General features: G+C 40.4%; 2 protein-coding genes across 7 annotated transcripts in view; one reads left to right on the forward strand and one right to left on the reverse strand.

Moving 5' to 3' along the window:
• The window catches only part of CYLD (CYLD lysine 63 deubiquitinase), a 38431-nt gene extending 25853 nt beyond the window's left edge, over positions 1-12578 (reverse strand). Inside the window, exon 1 of one of the 2 annotated variants that reach the window (XM_015873506.2) lies at positions 12507-12578. The gene's annotated coding sequence lies outside the window, so the exon portion shown is untranslated. Of the gene's footprint in view, positions 1-2304; positions 2380-12506 lie in introns of those variants that run through there. The other variant, XM_015873504.2, reaches the window with a different exon arrangement.
• SNX20 (sorting nexin 20) lies at positions 1334-7570 on the forward strand. Of its 5 annotated transcripts, none has more exons than XM_015873517.2 (4): positions 1334-1534; positions 3290-3462; positions 4880-5031; positions 6694-7570. In XM_015873517.2, exons 2-4 carry the CDS (start codon positions 3297-3299, stop codon positions 7360-7362), a joined length of 987 nt encoding a protein of 328 aa, XP_015729003.1. In that variant the 5' UTR covers positions 1334-1534; positions 3290-3296; the 3' UTR covers positions 7363-7570. The 5 variants fall into 5 exon arrangements, with proteins under 5 accessions (XP_015729003.1, XP_015729005.1, XP_015729007.1 ...); XM_015873519.2 differs by lacking the exon at positions 1334-1534 and adding an exon at positions 2587-2691; XM_015873521.2 differs by lacking the exon at positions 1334-1534 and adding an exon at positions 2595-2682.
• Positions 12579-26308: the final 13730 nt, after the last annotated feature.

A 26308-nucleotide genomic window follows, 5' to 3' on the forward strand; every position in this document is an offset into this window, starting at 1 on the left:
GCAATGTTTTTTGGCAACACAAAGTAGCAAATACAGAATTCAAAGCTCAGATAGGTCTGTGAACTGTCAGCACGAGCAAAACACACTGAAATCCTCCTTGGATTTCTTTCACAATTGTAACCAAACCCATAAATCTAACTTTAAAGGAATGAGATTCAAGCCAGAAACCCATGCCTTGTCTACACTTAAAAGTGTTGGCTGGTACAGCTACACCTTAGAGCTCTATTGGCAAGCACAGATTTCTCTTCTGGTATAATTTAAATCACTTTCTGCATGGATTACATTAAATGGGCTGAAGGACTCTGCCAGTATAATGGCATCTATGTTAAGGGGTTTGCCAGTATGGCTGGAGTTGCGTAGGAACGATTTTTCATCACTCTGACAGCTATTTTGGCACAATGTCTACATTTAGACAGAGTCCAAGTTAAAGCTGGCATTGTCTTATGTTGTGAATAAAGCTGAAGAGAGACATTGTCAATTTCTGGCCCTGATCTTACATTATTTGAAATTGTTTGTTCCAAAGGAATGTGCGGGGCAGGATCCATGCGGTTCTTTGGATGTTTGCCTCCCACATTTGTGCTGCATTAAAATCTTTTGGTCTTTCATTGAGTGAGCTTTGGCAATGGGGGAAACTTACATTACTAGAGAGATAACATCCACACTACTTAACCCAGAAATAGCTATCCCAATGCTTTAAAGCGAATTTCCAAAGCAAAGTGAAGTACAAAAGGAAGCATCTTGGCCGGTGGACATGTAGATTAATGCATCATTCTTTGCTTTGTCCTCAGCTCCACAAAGAATTGAAGTACAGGATTAATTTTAGGCACACACAAGTTCATTTCAAGTTTAGTAGTCACGTCAAATATGATAATGTTCCTTTTTGAACTTCAATTAAGCAGATATTTGAAATTAATCAGATGTTTAAGCACTGTGTGGAACCAGGATTTCTGTCAGAAGTGCAATTTCACATTGAACAAGGCTATTTATTGTGGTACCATCTGCATGTTCTTTCCTGAACTGGATGTTAAGTCTCTACTTAAAAGATGTCCTACAGGGCATATTTTTCCACATAAGTGCATTTACATATTTGACTCATTTTTCATAATCTCTTATTTGCTAAGCATGGGCTTTTTTGGTTTTGGAAATCCACACGGACATGTTTTCATTGATTTTGTAATTGTGTTGACTGTTGAGCTCTTTCCTCCACCACGCTTTGTATTTGCACGTGTAGGACTGGCTGGGGTTTGCAGCCCTGCCCTTGTGGCTGAAGCTGCATCGCTGCATCTTGTCTGCAGACAGCAGCCAGGCTGTTCGAGGCAGATAGGAAACTTAATGCGCCAAAACAGCAAGCCAATTGGATGAGGAAGTCTGATTTAATCAAGGCTTCTTCCTTCCTTTCTGTAACATACAGAATGTGCCCGCTCAAAGCACACACACACGTATTTTTCTGCTTTTAAAAATGCAAAACAGGCCTCTCCTGACTTCGTGCGGACTGCAGATGCAGCACAGCTAAAACCTCCTCGGCGTTCCCCAGGTGAGCATTCTGTGCACTTTGGTTTCTGCTGTTACTCGTAACTCATTTTGAGCAGTGTTTACTCGGACAGAGAGCAGGCCCGGTGTCCGGTCAAAGTCAAACTATGTAAATCGCTGTGGGCTTCCTCGTATTGTTTTCCATTTATTTCTTTTTTTTAGTGTAAAAATAAATAGTTGTTTAGTTAAAGCTGCTTACAGTGACATGTAGGTGCGAAAGTGAAACAAAATGGTTTTGTGAAGTACAAATAGTTTTCAAGGCAGATATGTGAAGTCTTGCATATATTGCATTTCTCTGACAAATCATATTTTGCACTTGTTAAAAACATGTATGTGCATACATATTTAAACATTAAATACAGACATATAAAGATGTACTTTGAATATAAATACACACTTATCAGGTTAGACAAACTCAAAAGCAAGAAATTTTCTCATTAAACCTGGTGTATCTGAGGTTATCCTTACACAAAAAACAAAGATTAGAAAGTTTATACTCTTGATCTAAACTGTCATAACTATCCAACAGCAGCTGGAAATAACTGGTACTCATCACATTCAGAGATATTTCATCCCTTAGTCCAAATTCCAAAAATAAGGGCTTCCACAGTGCTCTTAATAATAACAATCCATATCTTCTTGCTTAGCCAAGGCAGGCAAAGGAAAGGCTGTTGTTAGAGGAAAGCAATTCTGTTATTTCCAGTGGGGAAAGTAATTGCTTTTCCTTGTATAGTTTACCAGAAATCAACAGGTCTGCTGAAGGAATTTCCTTACCTCTGTGTCAGGCATTGCTCAACTGTGTGGTAGACAAGTGGTGGCACAACAATATGTAGTAACAGCTCTGCCCACCTTGCTCAATAACTTCTCCTTGTGCATCATTTTTACATTGCTAGCAAGGAAACTTGGAATATTTTATAGCAGGTTTTCATGTTATTTGATTTCCACCCACTCATGAACTATCCCCTCATAGTATATGAAATACTCCCTCATAGTAACTAACCAAACACAGCCTCCTGGCAGAGTTCTTATGATGCTCTTAAAGCATTCTCAACTGCTAGTAGAACACTGTGTTTTAAACAGTTACTTAGCAACAACAACATCATAAAGAGACATTTACATGGCAGCATAACCGGTCCAGTCTATGGAGTAGAAGTATATTTTGTAAAGCATTTTATGAGTATCTGTCAAAATATCTGTGCAAGGAAGACAGACCTACAAGCCTATCAGCAGCGCAGTATATCGACTAAAGGAATAAGTAACAGGAAAACATAGTGCATAATAATTAGAAAATTGATTGCCTTCCACATAGGCATTATCAGACTTATTTTGTTCTCAGCACATAGTGACAAATCTGAGAAAACCTGAAACTATGAAATAAAAATATTATACTGTTACAGATACCACCTTATTTTGCCTCATAGGCCCATGTAATCATTAAGAACAGAAGGCAAGTTTGGGAGTCCTCAGAAAAGCAGCTTCTAGCAATATAAGAGAGCCAGGCTGCGAGTGATATTAATGATCTCAGATCTGAGTTCATCTGAACTAACACTTGTGAGGTTGAGTGCAAAATAAAAGGAGAATGAATTGCCCCCCACTGAAGTTATGTTCTCCAGTGGTTCCCTTTACTTTCCATGAAACAACAGATGCACTCAGACACGTTCACAGGGAGCAGTGAGCAAGCCAGTAAAAAAAGATTACCAGACTGGATCTTCTAAAGGCCACTAAACAATGTCATGGTTTTTATAATCTTTTATGACAGCTTTGCAATGGAGCAGGACCCAGAGAGCACAGCAGACAGAGAGCTGTTGGAAGCTGCAAGCACGATTGCTACGTTTTCTATCGCAGCTCCTCCTGATGAAGAACAAAGTCAACCCAAAGCTGAAATTTCCTGTGAACCGAGCACAGAAAATCCAGAGAAAGACGACCTCCAAGGTAGATGCCATTCTTTCAGTTTACTCTTCATATAGTGATTAATCCTTTATATAAAAAGAAAAAAAACCTGCTTTATTTACTACAACAGTAAAGTAGTATCAGCAAGGACACAAGACACTTGACTGATACTGACCTGAGGCAGTAGTCTCTCATACACCCTACTGAAGGCAACATTGCTGGGCTTTTACTATGCCTAACATTACTGTCATATGTTGTTGAATAAAATGTTAAATATAAACATAACATATACAACTTCATCAAGATTTTCAGCCTGTAAATCTGTCATAAACAGCACCTCTCTCTAACAAATTATGCTTTGTAGAGAGTGAGCCAAACCCCACAGGCACTGATAATTGAAACTGTCTGACCAAATGATTAACAACATGTAAAAATGGGGCCACTGAGGAAGTACTACAGGGCTTTTATGATTCTGTTTCTGCATCAAGCAGTTATCCTGCCTCTCATCTGTGGTCATTCATTCCCATTTTCTGAATGCTGGATAAGTTGTGGACTGACTTCAGCTGACCGCATTGACAGGGACATTGCTGACAGGAGACTGAGAATGCTGTGCCCACTGAAATACAAATGCTCCATTTCTTTTACCCACTTTGCTAGCCTGTACACCACCTCATGAAAGCTGTCATCACAGTATTTCAAAGACAGAGAAATCACCCTTTTGGAAAGCTATGTCAAACTCCCCAGTGAGCAAACAGTTCAACCAGCTGACCTACATTTTTACATGTGCGTATATGGAGGGGATTTTTTGCACTATTGTGACCATACATGGGTGGAGAGGAAGGTGCACAAATAAACATCACTGTGGCATCACGTCAGCTACAAAAGAAAAGGAGGATGTGAGAATTCCTCCTTCAGCTGAGCTGGTTGAGTTTCTCCTTTAAGGTTAGGATACTGATGTTTTCTCAGCTTTAACTTATTACTGCACAACCCAAGTATCTGAATATGGTCAGTATTTCAATTTAAGTCAGCATTTGCATCTGCATTATATTATCTCCTCATCTTAGTAATGATAGCAACATCTTAGCTTTATCTTCTCCTAGCATGGGGAATTTCCTGATTCAGAAGAGCAAATCAGGGTTTGGTAGGGCTACCACCTGCTTAGACTGTGCCTGGGGTTACAGCCTGGACATACAATGCTTCTTGTCAATGCTTTTCCATAGTAAGATAAAATTTGTATGTTGCAGCCAATTTATTGTCTTTCAAATTCCAGAGCACTACAGTTTTCCTCAGAGAATCTGGAGCTGTCTCTGTTAGCAAAGGAATCATTTAATCTATCATGCTTTAGGTTTCACTTTTACAATGACAGAAATTCTAAGCTCCACCTTCACAATAAATGTGTAAAAGATTTCCTTCCACATGCAAAGGTTATAATTTGAAATATTCAATATATCATTTTTAGATTCCAAAGCATCCCTAAGTCCCAACTCTTCAATGACCACTAAAGAGCTTCAGGAATACTGGAGGAATGAAAAAAGCCAGTGCAGACAGGTCAAACTCCTGTTTGAAATTCCATCAACCAGAATTGTAGAGCACCACTTATCTAAATATGTGGTAAGTGAAAAAATGAATATGTAAGAAGATCATTAATTTTCATTCACTCTACAGGGATCTGCACAGCACACAGCATGCTTCACTACATGAAAGCCTCACTGACGCCTGAGCTTTGCGAGCCGTGATCATACTGAGAAGGACCTGTTCTCACTGTTCACATAGGCATAGCTGGTGGAATCTGCCCCTAAGAAACCCTCAGACAATTGCTTCATAAAACCTTCAGCAGCAGAGAAGTGATATCAAGCAAATTAGTACTCAAATACCCTTCACACATAGAGGCTTGTCAACATTAATGAAATTCACACAAGTATAAAAATATCAGCGTGCTTACACTTGCACCGAGATAGGCTGCTCTAATAGCTGCATTATATTTGTGTAACTTCCACATTGAAGATTTATGCTAGCCAAGTGCAAGATTCTTTGCTGTTGACAAAGCTGAAGACATCCACCAGCTAGCACTCCTCTGGGACTGTTCCCCTACCTAGGAAAAGGTCATTTAATGGAGTTCTATCGCATTTTAAAGCAAAGCATGAGTATGAGGGGCAGGAATGAAGAAGAACAGGTTGGATTTTTTTTTCCTCAAAGCACTGAGACTTGTTTTTTTCCTAATTCTACTCCTGGATTTCTGGAGAACTGAGCTTGAGCAAGTCTCCTTCAGTACCCTGGTCAGTGATGTTCAGAAAGGGATGCTTTGCAGCAGCCTCTGATATCCATAGATTAAAAACGCTAATAGTCATTCTGTTGTTGCTGATGCAGCTCAGAATTTAAAGCAGGTACATTTGCAGTCTAGAGACTGCCCTAAGATCTTGTTGCATGCTACACACATCTATTTAGATGCTACTGTCTTGCACACACTGGAGATTATCCAGCTCACTGAATAATTCAAAAACATTTTAGTACAGCTATAAGAGGGCAAGGTTATCACTTGGAGTATGTGCAGGTAGTTAAACAAAGCTACATTAAAACAAAATTGAGCCAATCTGAACGACAGTTTAATTAAATGCTATTTCTCTCCTTTCTCATACATGCTCTATAAAGACAAAAAAAAAAAAAAAAAACAACAACCAAGTACTTGTAAATTATTCACTTAGCTGCCCTTGAGAAAATGATAACTTTAAAAATCACTCATATGATTGCTTTGGGTTTGCTTCAAGAGCATATATGCTTTTCATCAGGGAGCAGGGCAAAATACAGGAAGATGTCACACAAATGAACAGAGATCAGAGAAGTCAGCTCAAATTTACAAACCTTTCAAGAAATGCCTGTAAAGATCATTTACAAAGATTAAAACAGAGAATTTCTCTTTAAGGGAAAAAATAAAATCAAGGAATAGAAACAGAAAGAAACCATTGATAGAACAGTTTCTGCACCCCTCTATACCAGGGTAGAAAACAACTCGTGCATTAAAGTTGAATGTGAGCACAGTCATCACCCAAGAGCCAACAAGCCAACAGTCCTTGCCTCGGCTGGTGCACAGTGACACAGCTAAGCTGGCCTCCCTGGAGCTCCACTGGTTTATGCATATCAGATATTTGGCCCTTCAATAATACTGTGCTTGGATCAGGACCAAAGGAGAATATATTTGTACAACACATAACACTCAGTGTTATTCTGCAGCATTCCTTAGTTATTTTACTTTATCCTCTTTGTTGTTGTTTTTAGATGTATAAAATCATCATTCTGCAAACGGGAAGCTTTGACAGCAACAAGTCTGTAATTGAACGGCGCTATTCTGACTTTGAGAAACTGCACAAGAATCTTCTGGAGGATTTCAGTGAGGAAATGGAAGATATGACCTTTCCAAAAAAAGCCCTAACAGGGAACTTCACAGACGAAATAATCAATGAGAGAAAACTGGCCTTTAAGGACTACCTGAGGCTTCTGTATTCAATGAAATATATCAGGAGATCAAAAAAATTTATTGACTTTTTAACAAAGCCTGAGCTTCAGGAAGCATATGGCTGCCTGCGGGGCGGCCAGTACAACAAGGCTTTGGAAATCCTGTTAGAAGTCATCGGTCTGCAGGAGAGGCTGACCAGAGGCAACCCTGCTGCAACTGTCCCTACCCTCTGTGCTATTGTGGTGTGCCACAAGGACCTGGGAAATGCAGCAAGCGCCTTTGAATACGGGGAAAAGGCTCTGTCACTCCTATGCATGCGTAACAGTCACAAGTACTATATCCCACTGCTAGAAGCAATGATCACTCTGGCATATGAGCTTGGCAAGGATTTTTTGTCTTTGCAAGAGAAACTGGAAGAATGGAAGGCAAAAAAAGATCCTGTACGGGTTTTTTCCCTGAAAGAGCTTGCAGTTCGGGAATATGTAAAATGAATACAAGAAACAGTTTCATTAAAGTACAAAGCTACCTGCTCCTTCTGAACACAATATCTTGGAAGAGTAATGAACAGAAATTACCTGGTAAGGTAACGTAACTTTAAGAAGGGGAAAAAAATAAATATTTCTCAACATGCTGGGAAATTTCATATTTACTCCAGACCTAAGCTTATTAAAACTGCTGGAAATAAATTCCTTACAGAAAGTCTTGTATGGTTTACTTATTTTGATAGTATTTTGAATATAACCCATTTTGTGTGGACAGTCAGGAAGATACCATGAATAAAGCATTTAATCAGCAGAATCAACAGTATTGCTTGCTTCCAGGAATAGTACTTCCTTTTAAGAAGAAAAATATCTTTTCAGTCAACACAACCTGAAGGACGCATCTTCAGACACTCATTGTAGGCTCCTCCTCCAGGTGGAGCCCAATTAAACAGCACTTGGGCATTTCTGAGAATGCTGAATCCTACCCCAATTAATATCTTTGGAGGGAGGACCTTAGGGAAGGTAAACGATCAGCATTGGCAAGAGTGAGAAATACTAATGATCATTCCATCACACGCAATAGAAGGTGTATCCTTGTTTGAGGCAATCTCCAAGCACAGCTCAGACCTAAGTGCAAAACTCATACCCCATGCAATATACCCGTAATGGGAAGGAAGTACGGAAGGGTGCGATTGAGGAGAACATCTGGCTAAAGAATGGCAGTATTTAATTCTGATTATCAAGCTGTGAGACATATGGCTAATGGACAATCTATCCACAGCATGTGCTTCTCTGCTGCCTTTCAGAGGTTCACATAAATTGGGCATTGCCTCAGTAACTGCTCAACTGGTAACAGCTACTGTTTCAGTGGCTCTGAAGTATTGCATTAATTTCTTGATCGACCCCATGGCTGTATCTGACAGCTACACTTATCTTGACCCTAATGCTGTTGTGAAAGCTTCCTAAAAGCTGAAAACATTTGTATTTAGCTGCTTCTGTACTTCTTCACACTTCTCCTATACACTAGGAATAGTCTGGCAAACAGATTATCATAAATAACACAATTAACAAGTCATGCCAGCACAGATCATTATTTTCTGCAGAATGTAGCCCACTGAGTACCTCTATGCCTGTACTCCAGGTACAAAAACCCAACTACATTGTCTGTAAATTAGAAGTAACTGTATTAAGCTGCCTCCCAGATGTATAAAAGAATCAGTTGATTGTAAATGCACCAAACCTGAAAAACACTGTTGTGCATTGTTACAAGAATAATGGCTGGAAAGAAACATAGAATAATAGAAAGGCCTAGAACAGAAAATTTATATTTTAAGTAGTTTATAACAGCTAGCCATTAAATTCAAAATCTGCATATTATTTATGTTATTTAACACATATTATGTTTTTCTATTGGTCTCAAAAGTATTGAGAGTAATTAAGAGATTCAAAGACTGATCCCTCCCAAAATATACTATTCCAAGACAGTTACAATGGACCAAAGGTAGAACCTTCTTATGGCATCCTGTCTGAATCAGTGACAAAGCCATGACAAAAGCATCATGTCTGTGTCATACTCAGGCAGCTTGGAGTTGAGGCAAGAAGGGAGCACAGCCATGACTCTGCTGCACCTCCACAGCAGTGAAAGACCAAAACAATAGGAATAAGTTTCCTTACTTTTATTTCCCTCCCCCCGCCCCGTACACACCGTTTGCAGCAGTGCATGCTGTCCAGCTAGGGCAAGTACCAGGAAAGCAGCACATCAGAGAAATCTTGCTTAGCCTTAACATGTGATAACACTGTAACTTTCCATCTCCGTAGGATTAACTGATCTATAGCTTAACCAATTTTTGTTGGCATGGCAGTGAATAACAATATTGCTTTGCCCTCTTCTATTAAGTTATGTTTTACTCATGTTTTATTCCAATATATCATTTTCCCCATTTTACAGCCTGGGGAATTGTGGTACAAATAAGAGAAGCAATTTTCTCCAAGTTTTATTTAGTGGTCTGGAGACCACACTGCTTGTCTGGAAAAATGGCCAAGCATTACAGGCTGTATAGCTCTGCAAAACAGACCAGTGCCTCCATCGCATGTTCTTAAGTCCAACTTGGATGGTCAACAACAACACAGCTTTATCCAGAAGACAACTGCACAATGTCTGTGGCAGAAATACTTGACTGATATATTCAAAAATGTTACAGGTGAACAGTAAAATATTTCATCTGCTGCTTTTTAACAGTAGCAAAAGAGAAAACCTTATGTAAGGGGTTTCAATAATGCACACGTAGAATATAGAAAAATACCAATATAATGTTCCAGAGGAAGGAACAGAAAAAGATTCTCAAACACAATTTCCAGTTTTAAGCAATTTCTATATCTCCAGTATTTCTCTTTCCTGCTCTTGCAATCTACACCAAAAGAAAGAGACAAACAGTAGAGTATCATAGCTGTTAGGAGTATCATAGCTGTTAGCAACCCATCATGATCTGCTTTCCCTGCCATTCAGTCGAAACAAACAACACACAATGCACCAGAGCTTTCCAGTAGGCTCTTACTCTTCTCATTGTCACTGACACTTAGCTCTGAAGTATACAGAATCCAAGTATAAAATCGCATTTCTAAAAGAAAAGGCCAAAAAAAGCCAACGTTGCCCAACCAGCATCTGCCCAGCATATTTAACAAACCACAGGCTGCATGCAAACAAGCCAGAATAAAATTTAAATAAAATCTGGGCAGATCATCTTCCAGAGTCCACAGAGAGTTGTACTACAATCTATAGAGCTTTGCCCCATTTCCATATCAATTATTATATCATTTGGGGCATTAAGTAGATAATGCTGTTTACACAACTTTCTAAAATAACTAAAGAAGCCCATGAGGATGCCTAGTTACTTATGAAACATATGCAGACAAGATGCTCTCTGTGCAATGCAGCATCTTGTTTACAGGGAATCCTGTGATCTTTATCACATACTTGTTATTAACTGCTGTTATCTGCTGCATCACTGGAGGATAATATTTGCTTTTCTGAATCTTAATAAGGCTAAATACATTTACTGAATTCAACAGTTACATACAAGCAGCATGGGAGTCCAGCTCAGGACACAAACTGGAATCTAGAAAGGTTTTGTGGCCCAGACAGCAGCTGAGCAAATCAAGACTGTTTATTTTTTATTAGATTGAAGGCAAGAACTAGATGTGTTGAAAAACTAAACCCGGATGCAACGGTGTAAAATACTCAATGTCAGCTCCCATCTGGCTGAGGTGAGAACCCCAAGAGAACCAACCCGCTGTTTGCATTAAGATGACATTGCAGCATATGTTCATCATGCTTAGCGTGTATTTGCTATATATACAGATATGAAGACACTCATTTCATGTCAAAGCAGTGACAGTTTAGAGCGAATACACCTAAATAAATTGTTATAACATAATTGAGAGCAGAATAAGCTCTACTGTCCATATGAAAATGCACACACAATCTCTATAGACTGTGGAAAGGCAGACAGACATGAATTGATGAATGCACAGAGCAAACAGATTTGGGTGTTTTGATGCTTAATAAATATTTGCCAGACATTTTAGGAAACTCAGATAAAAGCTACTTTTCAAAGAACCTCGTGGTAATAGATGCACACAGTTTAAAACACGTAACCTTCTATCAGTAATTCACACCTGTATGTCTGTGGCTACTCAGGCAAGGAAAAATAAAGAGAAATAGATGGCCTGCTCTGATCAACTGATTTCTTCAAACGACTGTCGTCTAAATGCTTTTCACTCCGAGCAGTGCTCAAGTAGCCTCAGAAACCCAAAACGAAGCCCCAAATAGCTTTTCCCAAAACACAAGTTTCAATCCCAACGCCTTTCCTTGGTTTCTTAACTTCTCCCATCTGCCTCCACCCCGCGTTGCCACAAGATGGAGCTGCAGCATTTGCAGGAGGCAGCGCCTCTGCAAGCGTGAGAATGAAAAATAAACTTCTATAACAAACAGAAAGGATCGAATTGCTTGAAATTAAATAGATATCTATATACATACACACACCTCAAGCCTGATGTTTACATTTTAATACGATTAAACTAAATATATACATGTATCAATTCCATTGTGAGCTCAGACTACAGTGCCTAGCTCTCTAGCTGTCCTTCAGGACAATTTAACAGAGCCCTTTATCAGCCAGCAAGCTCTATGAGCTGGCTGGAAAGCTGAAAGGGAAAACGTTCTTGCAGGCTTTTAGACCTGGTGAGTTCAAAGCCAGAGTCACTGCAGCGCCTCAGTTCCTACAGTACCTTTTCCTTCTGATCAAAAGGAACTAAGTAAAACTCGCAACTCTTAAAAGAACTATCAAATAATGGGGGGAGGGAAGTAAAAATAAATGAACCCATAATGCCTTCTGAACAGTGCCGGAAAAGCTTATTGACTCCATCTTAGGTAGCTGCACTCCCAGTGGGGAAAACGAGAGCTGAGCACATTTTGATTCTGACTACTGTACAATACTTTGAAGTACCAATAATTTATTCACATAAAGGTGTAAATATATCCTAAACAGAATGCATTTGTAGCAACCGGACAGATCAATACAACAAGAAAGGCATTACAACAGTGGTGTGATGACAGAAGGACCAGCACAATAGAAATCTACAATAAAAGAAGGGAAGAAGATTGCTCACCTCTATCAGAAGATTCCAGCTTCACAAGGGAAAGCTTCTACAAGGAGAGACCTCCAACCAAAGACCCTTTCCCCTGTGACAGTTAGTTTTTAAATGAGGTCTAAAAGAGGTGCAGCCAGGCTCCACCCCTTCTGCTCACACAGCTGAATTGCCTTCACCTGTGCTCCCAGGCCTGAGCAGGTCCTTATCACAGGTGCTCAATCAGTGCTTCAGGCCATGACCAAACAGTTACCACACAGCACAGAGCCACAAAACTGTTTGAGTTGGAAGGGACCCTTAAAGGCCAACTAGCCCAAGTCTCCTGCAACGCATAGGGACACCTACAGCTCCATCAGATGCTCAGAGCCCTATGCAGCCAGGGATGGGCAGGCACTGCTTCTTTGGGCAACCTGTTCCAGTGCCTTGCAATATATACACATCTGTACAGTTGTAATTATACAAAGGTGAAATAGATGGATAGACAGAAGTATATAGGAAAGACTCACCAATGTTGAGGCACATGGTCGAGATGCTCACACATTTTGAGGCTCACTGTAGAAACTCCACACAGAAACGACCTCTAGAAAGAAATGCTGCATTAGGGGTGGTCAGCCCTTAAATGGGATCTAGGAGACATGGAGTCAAGCTCCACCCTTCCAGGAGAACAGCTGAATTACCTTCACCTGTGCTCCTGCAGCTGACCCATCACTTGCCTCAGATGGTTAATCAGAGGTTCAGGCTGTGATTAACAGTTCCCCATACAACATCTTATTTCAAGCATTATCCCCTTGTTATTAACATGGAAGGTGAAGACACATCGACTAACCTTGGGCTGTTGTCACCATTCATCTTCCTACAGCTCCCTCTGTTGTGTTGTGATCTTTCAGGTTGCTGGGATAACCAGGACCTGGAGGCTGCCTTCCCCCAACATGGGTGCCAGACCAGAGCTTGAAAGCAGCCTCCCCTGCATCAAGATTTTATTTCCCCAGAAAGGTTTCTTCCAAGGCTACCTGCTTTCAAAGGTGCTTAGTAAACAGTGTGAGGCTGTGCCAAAATCTGTCAAACAATGCCTCTCAGGAGCTAAGATCTTTGAAGGGGATCTCCCTCTCTTCTATTCAGCTTCTTCCAGAAACCCTGGAAGGAAAAAAAATAAGGACAAGACCGAAAGAGAGAAAAAATGATGCAATCTCCAAAGATGAGATTTGGCTGTTTCTGTCACTTCACCTTACCTCCAGGAGCAGCAGCTTAATATGTGCTGAGTTAGCAGAGGGGGTTTCCATGGACTCAGTCATAACGTACAGTGCTTTTATAGTGCTTGCCATGTTCAGAACATTTTATATAAATACCAGGCCAGATTAATCCAGGCTTTAAATCTGCATAAACCTTGGCAGAGGGCTCTGGTGCCCATGAGATTATGAAGTCTGCCGTGAAACTAAATTGTGATGATCAAAAGAAGAGACTCAAAGAAGGCGCAGCCAGGAAGAGAAGTGTGTTATTTGGAAATGATGAAGAGAGAAATCTGGGAGGAAGGAAACAAATGGGTGGGCAAGGAGTAGAGCTCAGTCACATGACAGATGGCCTCATTCTCAGAACTGATGCTGGCAAACTTTGGTAAAGGAAGAACATAAGTTTATTTTTATTTACTCTCCTCTGGAGAACAAAGGGTCACGGGGATTTGAAAGGTAAAACATTAATTCAGAGAGAATGACAGGAAAAAGAAGCAGATTTGGTTTATGCACTTACATTTCTTTTTATCTTGAGGAGTTATCACAGAGGACACTTGTTTACCAGTAAACAATCAGTGGTATAAATTATGTAGTCTTCCCAAGCAGCAGTGAACCCTACTGACTTGTTCCTCAATTTATACGCTCCCTGCGCATCTGACTGGCCCACATAGCAACTGTAAGGAGCTTGATTTGTACTGTAATATCAGAATGCATTTTAAATGTTAAATCTATTTAGAATTATGATTTGACATGCTGTGAGGTAATGTAATGATAACTGACCTAATTTGTCAAATATATCTCTTGTATAGGAAAGTAATTCATGTCCAGATGCACTCAGCCTATCTGCTGCCACCACCTCAAACCTTTCAAATGCCTACACTATGAGGCAGATAAGGATCCTTTATCTGATCTCAGCAGTCTTCCTTATTGCTCCCACCCTGTAGCATGCCACTGACACTAACAACAGAGAACATGAGTGAGCAGCAAACACAGCAGAAAAAAAACAACCAAACAAAGGAAATGCTAAAACAAAGAACACCTAATCACAGTGAGAGGAAGCACATGAAAGGCTCTGTCAGACTATTTCTGCATCAACCCAGAGGTCGTCTTTCTGCTGGCTGTGTTTATAGCTGCCATTGGCATTCCTCTCACAATGTCACCATGCAGTTCAACAGTCTTCACTGCTCCACCAACAGAAATGTGACTTGCCTCACTGCAAAGGGTTGGCTGCACAGGCTCCAGTGATACCTTAACTCCCTAATTTGCCTATGTTTCCCCAAACTCAGATGGGATTTATTTAATGGATGCTGTGTAGCTTGAATGTATGCTCTTCCCCATATTCTGTCTGCTTATTTTGGTAAAATTCTTAATTTCAAAAAAACACAAATCCAAAAATCAGATCTCCTCAAGTAGGCTTAACGCACTGCCAGGCTGCACAGTTTTCTTCCAGAAAGGAGAAACAGTGGTGACCAAGCTGCTACCTTCAACTTTTTGTCTTTTTTGAAGGAGAAAAAGATTAGAAGTGTTACAACAATGAGAAGGCTGATACGTCAGTCTGCTTTGCATTACGATCATAAGACGAGGGGAAGTATCTAACTCAGCCTTCCTCCTTAGCACATCACCTGTGTTAGGCTGTCCCTCCTAACAACTCTTAACTTCTGGCAACTCTTTTTTCCTAAGTGCTGAGTTATCACCCAGTTCTTGCTCTATTTCCAAACCTGCTACTCTGGCAAAACCAAACCAAAACACAACACCCACTATTTGGGTCTCTCAAAACTTTTTCTCTATCCCTCCCACTGTCTTCCTAGCATACAACTGAGGCCAGGTATCACGAGGAATTGTGTGACTTTATTGTTTGCTTATCAGAAGCAGCAAGTGTTAGAACAGCACAGACACACACGGAGATCTAATAACTCAGCAATATAGTACTTCACCTGCCACCCCCAGGTCACTCACAGCAGTCACACAACTTATTCTGGCCAGTAGCATGAGAGCAGCACATGATGCTCATCATGTTCCAAGGCTGTTATGGAAGAAAACACTACATCAGTTTCTCCTCTGTTACTCCAATATCCTTTTGCCCATTTTAACATTGAACTGAATACATATATATTTCCACCTTCTATTTACCAATTTATTTTAAATTGCATCTATTAGGAACGTGTATGTAGTTCAAAGCTAATTTTAGCTTGATCTGAAAGTGCTCTGGGGATGCTTGCATAAAAGGTGCTATAGAAACGTACCTCATTGCATCATATCAGAATCAAATTCAACATAGTGAAATATTAGCTCTGATAGTAAAGAACACCACAGGGGCACGGATAACACTGTGTCTATGTTGGAAGAAAATGGCTAAATATTTGTGGTCTTTGTATTTTTACTGCTTAAGATGAGGGCATTCAAAAGCAATTCAGATCTGATGCTTTGAGATACGAGCTGTTCCCAAGTCAGAAAGACATGCATAAGCAGTGGGTTCACTGAGCTCCAGCCATACAGAAAAGCACTGGTGGCTCTAGACTACAGAATGCTCAATAGCTGTGGGGAGGAATGCATTCTTTCTCATTTCTTGCTGCCCTATTGCTAATAACAGAAGACACACAATGAGGGCAACATGTTAGGTGAGGCAATACTTAGAAAAACCAGATTTTTCCATAGAATGAGGAAGGAATGGCAAACTGAGGTCAGAGTTAGGCAGTCAGGTACACGTGGATAATTGCAAGTACTGCCGCTCCTATGCAGCCTTCACAAGCAGCACATTGATTCACTACAGAATGCCTCCAAAAGAAAGGGAATTCTTAAGGCTTTTCAGCATCCTCTCAGGATGGGTGTTTTTTCTTTCCGATCCATTGTGGCACCGTACAACCTTATTTTTATTTTCAACAATTTTCATTGAATCTCTGGATTCCTTTCTGACACAGTTCACCCTTTAGAGATATTTTCCAATTGCTCTAATCCATCCATTCTACTTCAGAACTCCTTCGCCTCTTCTTCAAACAAAAACAACAACAACAAAAAAACCCACCCTGGGATGCATGTAAAATGTAGCATCATTAACAATTCTTTAATATATACAAGCAAATCTGGCAACTTTAAATCATGTTACTTCTTTGAAACATGCCACAGACTGTCTTTTCCACTTTCTACTTAGTGAATCTTCATAGGGTTTTTAATACTCTTTCTACTTTTGCCATGATCAAAGGAATTGCTCTCCGTTTGCTTGTTCCTCTGATAAGTGATAAAAGATGTCAGTGAGACTAATGAGAACTGCCTCCAGCTTCCTTCATAAAGCCCTGTAGAAAAGAAATCACAATGCGTCGTCAAACCTGCTAGTCTTTTAGGAAATAAAGTGTGGAAAAATACCAGGCACAAAGACAACAGGGGGATGGGAGTGGGGGAGGAGGGGAAAAAAGCTTTTAGGAAAGAAACAAAACAGGATGATGATGAGTAAGTGAAAAAATTATTCCCAAGCGTAACCTGTGTTGGGGTAAATCCTGCAACAACTGCACCCTGAAGCTGCATATGAAAACGTGGAGCTTCAGCACCCTGTGCAATGCTATTTGCTCTGTCTGCCACCACCGCATGTACCAAAAAGGTAACTGGGTGCTAAAACCAGAAACCAAACCCAGAGTAGGCCCTTCCCCTCCAATGCTGAATAACAGTTTACATCACTGTAAGGATCTACCAGAACAAAACACTTTCCAGGCTGGCAGTGAATGGTGCTTGCCCGCACCAGACCCCTCCTTCCAGTGACCGCAGCCAGTTAGCCCCGTGCCCTCAGACCCCAAAAGCAGGGATGCGCTTCCATCTCCTCAGACTGAAAGCAACTGGAATAAATGTATGGTATCAAATGAAGGCTGTGTGTGGAGACCAGTCCTAAAGCAGCAGCAGGACTTTAATTCATGCTCTGAAGAGCCATTGAACCTTCTGATCAAGTTTTCCTTCCAGCTACTTTTTCTAGCCTGCTTCTGTAGCTTCACTGACCAGTATCTCACCAGCAGGGACCGCTTGCATACATTCCATCTAACTCAGATAACGGTCAAATGCAAATAGATCGGTATCTTGCTGAGGTAGAAAAGGCAGTCTCAGTTCCTTGAACAGCAAAACCACAACTGTGTGCAGATCAAGCAGCAGACTCCCATCCCACACAGCCTCCTGCACACAAAGCACACTTGTGCCTTTGCCACCTCCTTGGCAGACCCTGGGGAACGTGTCTGTGTCAAGGCAGATGTTGGCATGCCAAAAGGCAGAGGCACTGTAATTCTGTGACACCTGTGCTACCGCATCTGGTTGACCGCACATTAAATCCTGTTGAGCTAAACCAGTGGGTTTCCCACCATGTTCTCCAAAGTCTCAGCACAGAACTCGCTGAGAGCGAATTGCCACCCTTAAGTCAGCACGCAGAAAACTTTGCTTTATTCTTGCTTTGTTTTGCATTAATATTGCTCAGTTATTTTTCTAAAGAGAAGCTGATTCTCTCAGGCTGGTAGCTACTGATACCTGTTGATTTATGACCAAGTATAGCCATACTACGTCTGCATATATAGTTCTGTAACTGTACATGTTTATCAAAGTAACCAAAGTAAGTTGGAAAAAAATAATCTGCAGAAATAGGATCAATGTTTAAAACACAAATAATTGCAGGCACTTTGTCTTCTCAAACAGTCTATGCTTGACATTTTGAGCTAATTATTTCAATCAGTCAAATAAAGTGTGCCCTGTAATAGTTCCTTCTACTATATCACTAAAGATTTTACAATTAGTAAGACTTATCTTACACCTCGCTTCTAACCAGATGATAGAGGCACTTTGCTTTCTGTGGTTCAGATCAGAAGTGATTTGAGGCAAAATATGTGAATTGTAGTTTGAGGAAAAAGTTCCATATTGCTGTATTTCAGGAAAATAAGTGTAGAGTACTGAGGAAAGACAATAACTCCACATTTTCTTTATGCTGTCTTTAGTCACCAAAGTAAATCAAGCAAATTCAGGAGCCCAATGTGGAAACTCTGACAGCACACCACATTTTTTAATTTTTTTTTTAAATGTTGAATGATTAAACACACCAGAATAAATTGGTCTTAACGTAGGTTTAAAACTTAATTTTAAATGGTTTTACTCAAGAAAGATTTTTTTTTTAAGCCTAAATTAAAAATCCAATTTATTTTTTTAAGTCATTGATTTTTATCCATCCCGCTGTTCCTCTTCATTAAGGGAAGAATGACTCTGATGCCTCAACAGAAGAGAAAACTCTGATCTTTCTCCTGGGGCTCTATTTCCCCTTTCATACCAATATTAAATATGAAGGGTCTACCGAATCCTCAAGAAGAAGAAGAAAATGAGTTTCTAGGCTGGATAGGGGAGGGATTAAGCCAGGGAAGTAGCCCAGGGGAAAGGGAAGATGCAGGAACAGACAGACCCCTCAGGGCAGCTTCTGTCTCATTACCCTCATTGGGCTGAGCCAAATGAACAGCAGCCAACGCCAGCCCTGATTTTGGCCTCTACCTCCAAAGTCACAACCACACAAGCTCCTAAGGTTACATTCCTTCCATTAAATAGCACAATTTGTAATAACACAAACATAATTACAAGTTTAACCACCAGAAAAAGAAAAAACAAAACAAAACAAAAACAACAAAAGCTGGTTTTGGTTTTGATTCTGTCTGAATTATTGTTATCTTGTGAGGAAAAAAACCAAACAACAGTGTGCTAATTAGCATCACCATAAACCCATGTTTGAATTCAGTTCACTTCATGAGCACGTTCACTGGATGACTTATCAGCTGGGGAAGATGCATGGTTCTGTGCTCATTATCTCCTTCTCACAAATGCTACCCTTGCAGCTTTCCTTTGTGCAAAACACCTACGGAGAAACAGCAATCCTTATGTTCTAAACAAACCTTTTATGTTCTCACGTGCAAACTGTCCATTTCATGCATTTTACTAAAGAATCAGCATGGTCTCCAGAACAGCGGGACACATTTTGGGCCTATTTTTACAAATCTCAAAGCTAAGGATCAGTTTCACATCAACCTGCCAGAAGAGCCAGAGACTCACACCAGAGTTTCAGCAACACAAGCTGATCCAACCAGCTCCAGAGGAGAAGGATTTCTCAGAGATTCTAAAGGTGACTGCTTGTAGAGCAGTGACTTTGACATTTGTAGGCTCCAAGGACTGAAACTGAAAACTTTAAACTGTTGAAATTTTATATATATATATATATATATATATATATATATTAAAGAGGGCTTTTCGCCAAACTGGAAGGTGACGGAAGAAATACTGATTCTCTTTTATGGCCACCTCAGAAGACACAAGTTTTCACTCGGTACTTAGCTCTGCTTCATTTGTCAAAGCTTGCAGGGCATATCAAGAGATCCTTGACACTGATGAAAATGAAGGTCTGATTTTCACAGCTACGCAGCAAAACTGACTGCCAGAGATGCACTGGGGAAGAAAGAGAATCTGCACATTAAGAAGGAGAATGGCAATAAGAATAGTGTTCTACAGAGAATGAAGAGAGGAGGCTACTGAAATGCACTGCTAAGCATCATGCACTCAGACAGCTGAGTGCTTTCCAATGTCCAGCAGCTGACCATGTGCTCGTCCCCTGACTTACAGCCCTTCCACATTTTGGTAACACTCATAGCTATGGGCTACAAGATTCAGAAATACAGAGTCTTTAAAAGCTTCGTGTCTGCAAAAAGAAAGGATGAAACCTTCAATATCTGCAAGCCAAGATCACTTCTGTGCTGTGTGCAGGCTAACCTGCAGCCAGCCCTTTGCTGGTCTTGTTCCTATCTATCAGTGCTCTGTCCCAAGTGAGCATTTTCCCTGGGAAACTGGCACAAAAGCAGCAGTCTCCTGGTTACGTCGACTATCTGCCTTCCACTGGGAAAGAAAAGCACACGAGGAACTGCAATAAAATTCTTCAAAAGGGAGATTATGCAAAAAAAAGAGATGAAAGAAGGAATGAAAGAAAGGGAGGATAAAGAGAAGAGGGAAGGGAAGGAGTCAAATCTAGAGGGGTTTAAAATGATGAGGGAAGCAGGGAGGAACTCAGAAGAATTAAAAAAGTACTGACACAGAATTGAAATGTATCAAACGAAGTGAAAATGAGAAAAAAAAAACAAAAAAAACAAACAACAACCCAGAAAAATCTGAGGGCAGCCATAGGGAAACCCAGAGTAAACAAAAGGTAAGAATCAGAAATAAAGGAGAAGAAGAACGTACGATGCACACATCTCAGATATGGCAGAATGCTGGAGGGAAATCTGGAATGGCTTTCTCTAACTGCAGTGTGAATCGAAAGGTTACGTTCATCTTTGCTTGCATCCAGCGAGAAAATCATTACTTGTTTCTTCAAAAATATAAGCAGAAACTTCCAACTTCCTCTCAAACTGCAGGGATTTTCAATTGAAAATGAAATTTTAAAGATAAAAGTCTACTGCAGCTCCATGTCAAAATATGTGAGACAGCTCCAAGAACAACACTGACTTTTCTTTGTCAAAAGAAAACAAAAAATTTCACAGGTTTGCTCAGAAATTGTTCAGTTTATAGGGAGAGGTGGGAGCTTTCCAGAGCTGTTTCCATTCTCTTCACACAGGCAGTTTGAAGGGGGCTGAATGGCCACATTTTATGTCTGGCAGAAATTGGATCCTACATCGCTGTACCATCTGCCCAGCACATCTTTGTTAGCTTTTTTATTCAGCTAACAGCTCCTTCCTTCATTAATTTTTGTAAAAAACCACCCTAAAACGCTATTTCAGAAACTATATTAAAGATAATTACTATTACTATATAACAGAGAAACAGAGAGGAATTGCTGCAGTGGCATCTATCAATGCTTTTCCAATTGAATCAACTGACGTTAATTTTGTTGTATTATGTATGGAAAACACCAAAGCACCCCTTTTTTACTTGGACATCTATTGTGGGACTTCTTTCTCTCAGTAGACTTTTCAGTATGTTTAAAAGACTAAGGATTTACCTGTGTTATTTTCAGGATATAGAGTTCAAGGAAAAATGTTACCAGTGAGGTCTCGTAGCAGGAATGCCATAGAAATGCTTATTCTTGTGATCAGTTAGATATGGGGCTGATCGCCAGATCTCTTCTTTTACATTTAGGCTTTTCATAAACAGGAAACCTCGAGAGAAATTCATTTGAACGAAGCTGTGAGTTAACGTTCCCAAGTGCCTTCACACAGGCCTGCACTCGGGGTTCAACATGTGGGGGACATTCTGGGTACAGCTGTAAGATACCACAACTTCTGAAGTTCCCCTTAGCAACATAATTCAAACTCAAAGGCTCACACTGTTTTCACTATCTTCCACACTCTAGTTTTACTTAAGTTTTACTCACTTTCAAGTCTATGAAGTCTTCTCCTCAAAAGACCCAAAGTAACAAAGTGATAGTTTTTCATAGCGCTGTATGGGATTGAGGAGCAACAGTCAATTTATTGTTACAAACAAAAATCAAGGATGCAAATCTGAGAGGTCAAATCCTTGTCCCCGCTCTCCCCAGAATGCGAAGATACCTGACTTACAGCTGCACTGACACATACATGTATACACCTATCACAGTGGACACAGGATATATGAGCACAATATCAGTTATATCTGCTTGTGGATCCAATAAATGTATGTATGCATTGTTTTCTTTCCATTCAGTCCCTACAACTTGCCTATCTGCAAAACTGAGGAGACTCTTTCTGAAAACAAACTTACTGTACAGAAGCTGTAAAAAGAGACACTCAGAACAGCAAGGCAATAGTGAAGTGTGCTAAGAAGTGCTTCTCGTCCATCTACACCTTAAACACCAATTCCTCCTGAAAAATTAATACCTTGCACATGTGACAAAGTAGGGTGCTCTGAGCAATTTAGAGCAAAAAGGCCATTATAGCTTTAAGCTCATTACATAAAATAGAACATATTTTTTAAATTTATAAATAATATGCTCAGAGAAGAGAGCAAATTATTAAATATTGGGAACAGATGGGGAAATGTCAGACCATGGCTACTTGTATTTCCCACATTTTACAGATGGTTTGCAAGTATGAAGCATGCAAAGCTTTAAGCCACTGAGATCAAATGATCACAGAGCACCAAATTCTGTACCCTTTATTCATGCTCTTTATTCTGCATTTAATTCAAGTGGTGTTCTACCTGAAAGCTATACCTTCTTGTGCAAAATTCTTTCACTTAGGACTGACTTCTTCACTTAGCACCTCCTTCAGAACCTTTTCCTCCTCCTGTACTCAAGGAGAGAAGGACTGTCTGCACCATTTCTGGCCCACAAAAACTCCTCATCTTCCCCTAGAGAAATGGGCACTTACAGCAGGTCTATCCCTATTTCCCTTCAGACTTTGATGTATCTTAGTCTCTTCAACACTTTAAGCCTTAGAAAATAATGTAAGGCATCTTTACTTCTTTGGAGAAGAAAAGTAAATGTAATTTACTGTGCAGTAAATACAAGGAGCATTTTCTCCTTGTTTAGTCTGTTGTAAACAGTCCCTGTTTAACCCCCCGCCCCCACCAGCAAACAGCTGGTGTCATTATATTTAAAACAAAAAAAGATGAGTAGATCGATGCAGCCAAACACTATGAGAATGTTCCTTTTAACCTGAAACTCTGCCTGTGGGCCATATCATCCTAAAAACCCTTTGATACAAGATAGGAACTAATGCTAGGGGCGGATCCAGAACTGCACACAGGTACCTGCTGATTTGCCAAGTCGAGGGTTTTAAAAGTCTCCTAGCCTGCTCCTGGCACCTCTCGTCAGTCACTGACAGGAAGATCTTCCTCTGTGAAGGGCGATTTGCACAGCAGGGGACCTGCAGAGCAGCTGCCGCAGGTACTGCAAAGAAAATATAAGAAGCAAATTATACAAAAATGAAATGGAAAAAGGAACCAGAGAGGGAGGGGAATTTGCTCTTATGAAAAGCGGGGCATGGAGCAAAGTGGGCAGAAGAAAAGGAAGTCACAGGAATGTCGTGATATCAGAGCACAATGGATATAAGTGGCAAGAGATATTAAACGCTACGCAGTGAAGGAAGGTACAACTGCATACAGAAAACTCTGGTGTGCCATGCCATCAGAGCTATGCACGAACCAGCTGCCTGGACACCCTACTTCACGGCCACACTAAGAACATCCTGTGCTTTTAGTACAGGAGCAGAGCTCAAAGCACAGCAAATGCTGCTTTAAATTCCCATGGAGTACAGCTTAACACCTGGTGCTTCTGGCTCAATGGCAGCACTCCATACACTGCTGTCTTGCCATCTCAAGTTGCTCTGGAGGACATTGCTGCTATAAGCAGAGGAGCAGTTTGCACATTTGCTCTACTCCCCACAGAGGCAGGGATGAACTTTTCAAAGGTGCAGGAGGGCTTACTTAAGCTTCAATTTGTAGTGTATGGGAAGGAGAAAACAAAGCAGTACATTTAGTCTTTAAAAGCCACGTATATAACATCAAAAATAGGATTAGCTTAGGTGTTGTGCTTTAAGGAGTGATGTTTCCTTGGCCCTGCTGGTTGGGATGCTCACAGCTATGAGCTGTAAGGTGCCTGGAAGTACAACCAAAGTATGTTTTCAGGAGGTGAAGCAGTCTTTCACCAGCTCCTGGAAAGACAAGAACTAGTGTGTTATCTGTGGCTGCAGCACACAGGTGCTCTTAGACAGCACAGATATAACATTTTGTTTGAGATAACAGTATTCCATAAAATGATGGAAGAGCTGAGTGAGAAGACCTCCTTGGTTTATGCCTATGGAGAGGAGGAGACAACCTAAAGGCAGGCCAGTCTAGTACTAGGAAGGGAGTCAAGAAGCACAATGAAATAGCTCGTTCTTGTCTTGATCACAGGTTCCTCCTTCTAAGTGAAAAAGCAATAAATAGTGATTTCACTTCAACTTGCCGCCCCCTGAAAGTATCTCAAAATATAATCCATACACAGGACAATTTATATCTAAAAGCACAACTCCAGCAAGAAGCTGAAGGTAAATCGGGCCTTCAAATACAACCGGGCACACATAGGTTTTGATACAATTAAGACCAAGTCCCAGCCTTAGCAATTACAGCTTTAAAACCTCTTAAGTTCTGGCTCAAATCAAAGTTCCAGCTTCAGGCACACCAGACTGAAAGCAGATTAAATAGATTTTTCAGTTTTAGCTACAAATTTCAGTAAAGAACAGAGTGCGATGAACTTGAGGAGAAATCAATCCATACAAACCTGGTATTTTGAATATAGAGACCACTCACTTTTTTTAACCGATTCCAAGCTGTCTCCAGCAATGTGCGCTAACATTTTAAACTGGAGAACATGTCAACACAGCTGCAGCTGTGTTCTTGCTCTTTGAACAAGTCACTTAAACTGTAAAGCCCTGATCCTCCAAATCAGCTGGGAAAGAAACTTCATAGCAATATAGCCCGACTTGTTAAAATTAGTCATGACTAAAATTAAGAGCATACACAGGAGCGACCATGGGAAAAACAGATCTTTGAAATGTATTTTTGGGGGTAAAATTGCATATTAATCCCTGGAGATAATGAAGTAATGCTTCAGATTTGCAGGCAGTACTACAGATCTTCCAGACCATGGAAATGAATGCTCCTGAACCTGGGTGGTAGAAGGAAATATTCACTAATACAGAGTTGATGAACTATATACATATATATAATGCATTTTCTTTTAATCAAACTCTGTGTAGAACAGTATCTGAGAGCCTGATGCCCCAGTAACATTTTGCCTTTGAGTTCAGGACCGTAACTCTTACCACCCAGGTATTTTCTTTTAGTACATGAAATAAAACTAACAGGACTGACAGCTTTGAGCTCCAGTGCAGTGACAAGGCACGTGCTTATGCTTTGCAAGAAGCAATCAGAGGTACAATATTCACCTGTTTGAACATACTTTGTAGTAAGTGACCACAGAACACAAAAGAAATATGACAGAGACAATGCTGAGTGATTGTATTCTCTGTTTGTAAGGGAAAGGGTGCTGGAGCTAAACTGATTCGCTAAAATGAATCAATTGGTTGGAAAAAAACAAAAGCAGACACTAAGAGAAAGAAAAAAGGTCCATAATAGCATGAAGTTCTGCATGCTCCCATCCCCCACCAAAGCTAAAGGAGGAATTTCAGTCCTGCCAGATGCATGTTTTCTTTAGGACCAAGAGTGCTTGGCTGCACGCATTTCAAACCCACTCAGACTTGTGGGTTTAAAAATGTGCTCTTGTAAGCAAGCCTTCTGCATTCCACAGAGAAGCAGGACTCTCACATTTCCTGCGCCACTGAAGGTAAATCTATTCATTGCCATAGCTATGTACCAGCAGGCACACGTGGTGACTGAGCCCACACCTCGCAGAAGGCACCAAATATGCTAAGTTATCATAGAGAGAAGGAATAAGAGTCTGATACTGAAAGCTTCCCCAAGAAAAACCTTATCTGTGAAAAATAGAGTGAGAGAATATCTGGCATGCACTTGTATTTTTTCACTGACTTATTCTTCAGCCAAATGAATACACACGTAGGTGGTACATCAAAGTCAGTTGATTCATGCCATAAAACCAAAGTTATCTTTGCTTTAAAACAGCACTCACAGATTTCCTTTGCTGACAAAGTCGCTTCCAGCAGATACAGACCTTTGCAAGACAGCAAAAAGAAGGATGTTGATTGCTTTTCAGACCAGATCCTCAGCTGCTGCACATTGACACAGAGCCACTGATTACCCTGCTTGCAGCTCTTTTATTGAGTAAAAAACACCTGATTCAGGTGAGCTATCAGACAAACAGGTGAGCTACCACAAAAAAAAGCAGGTGTGTGGGGTTGTTATTTTGTTTGCTCTGGGGTTTTTGTTCTTAACTGAGGAGGAAAGGTCAGTCCAGGCCTGTTAAATTGAGAGTGTTAAATAATAGAGTTTTTAATTAATCTTTTAGGATCTGATACTTGCTTTCATCAGTATTGTTACTCCTCCACTTCTTAATGATTATGAGGTATTAGAAAGCAGCTGCAAAATTACAGTAACTTATGTATGACCCTTGAACAGAAGCTTCTGAGCTTCAGGAAAGCTGCCTTAAGAGACAGCAATTTTCA

The sequence above is a fragment of the Coturnix japonica genome, chromosome 11, assembly GCF_001577835.2.
Source record: "Coturnix japonica isolate 7356 chromosome 11, Coturnix japonica 2.1, whole genome shotgun sequence".
NCBI lineage: Eukaryota > Metazoa > Chordata > Aves > Galliformes > Phasianidae > Coturnix > Coturnix japonica.

Coding starts and splice junctions, on each gene's coding strand:
- SNX20 (XM_015873517.2), top strand. CDS start 3,297: ATGGAGCAGGACCCAGAGAGCACAGCAGACAGAGAGCTGTTGGAAGCT. Junction 3,463..4,879: donor AGAGAAAGACGACCTCCAAG/GTAGATGCCATT, acceptor TATCATTTTTAG/ATTCCAAAGCATCCCTAAGT. Junction 5,032..6,693: donor ACCACTTATCTAAATATGTG/GTAAGTGAAAAA, acceptor TGTTGTTTTTAG/ATGTATAAAATCATCATTCT.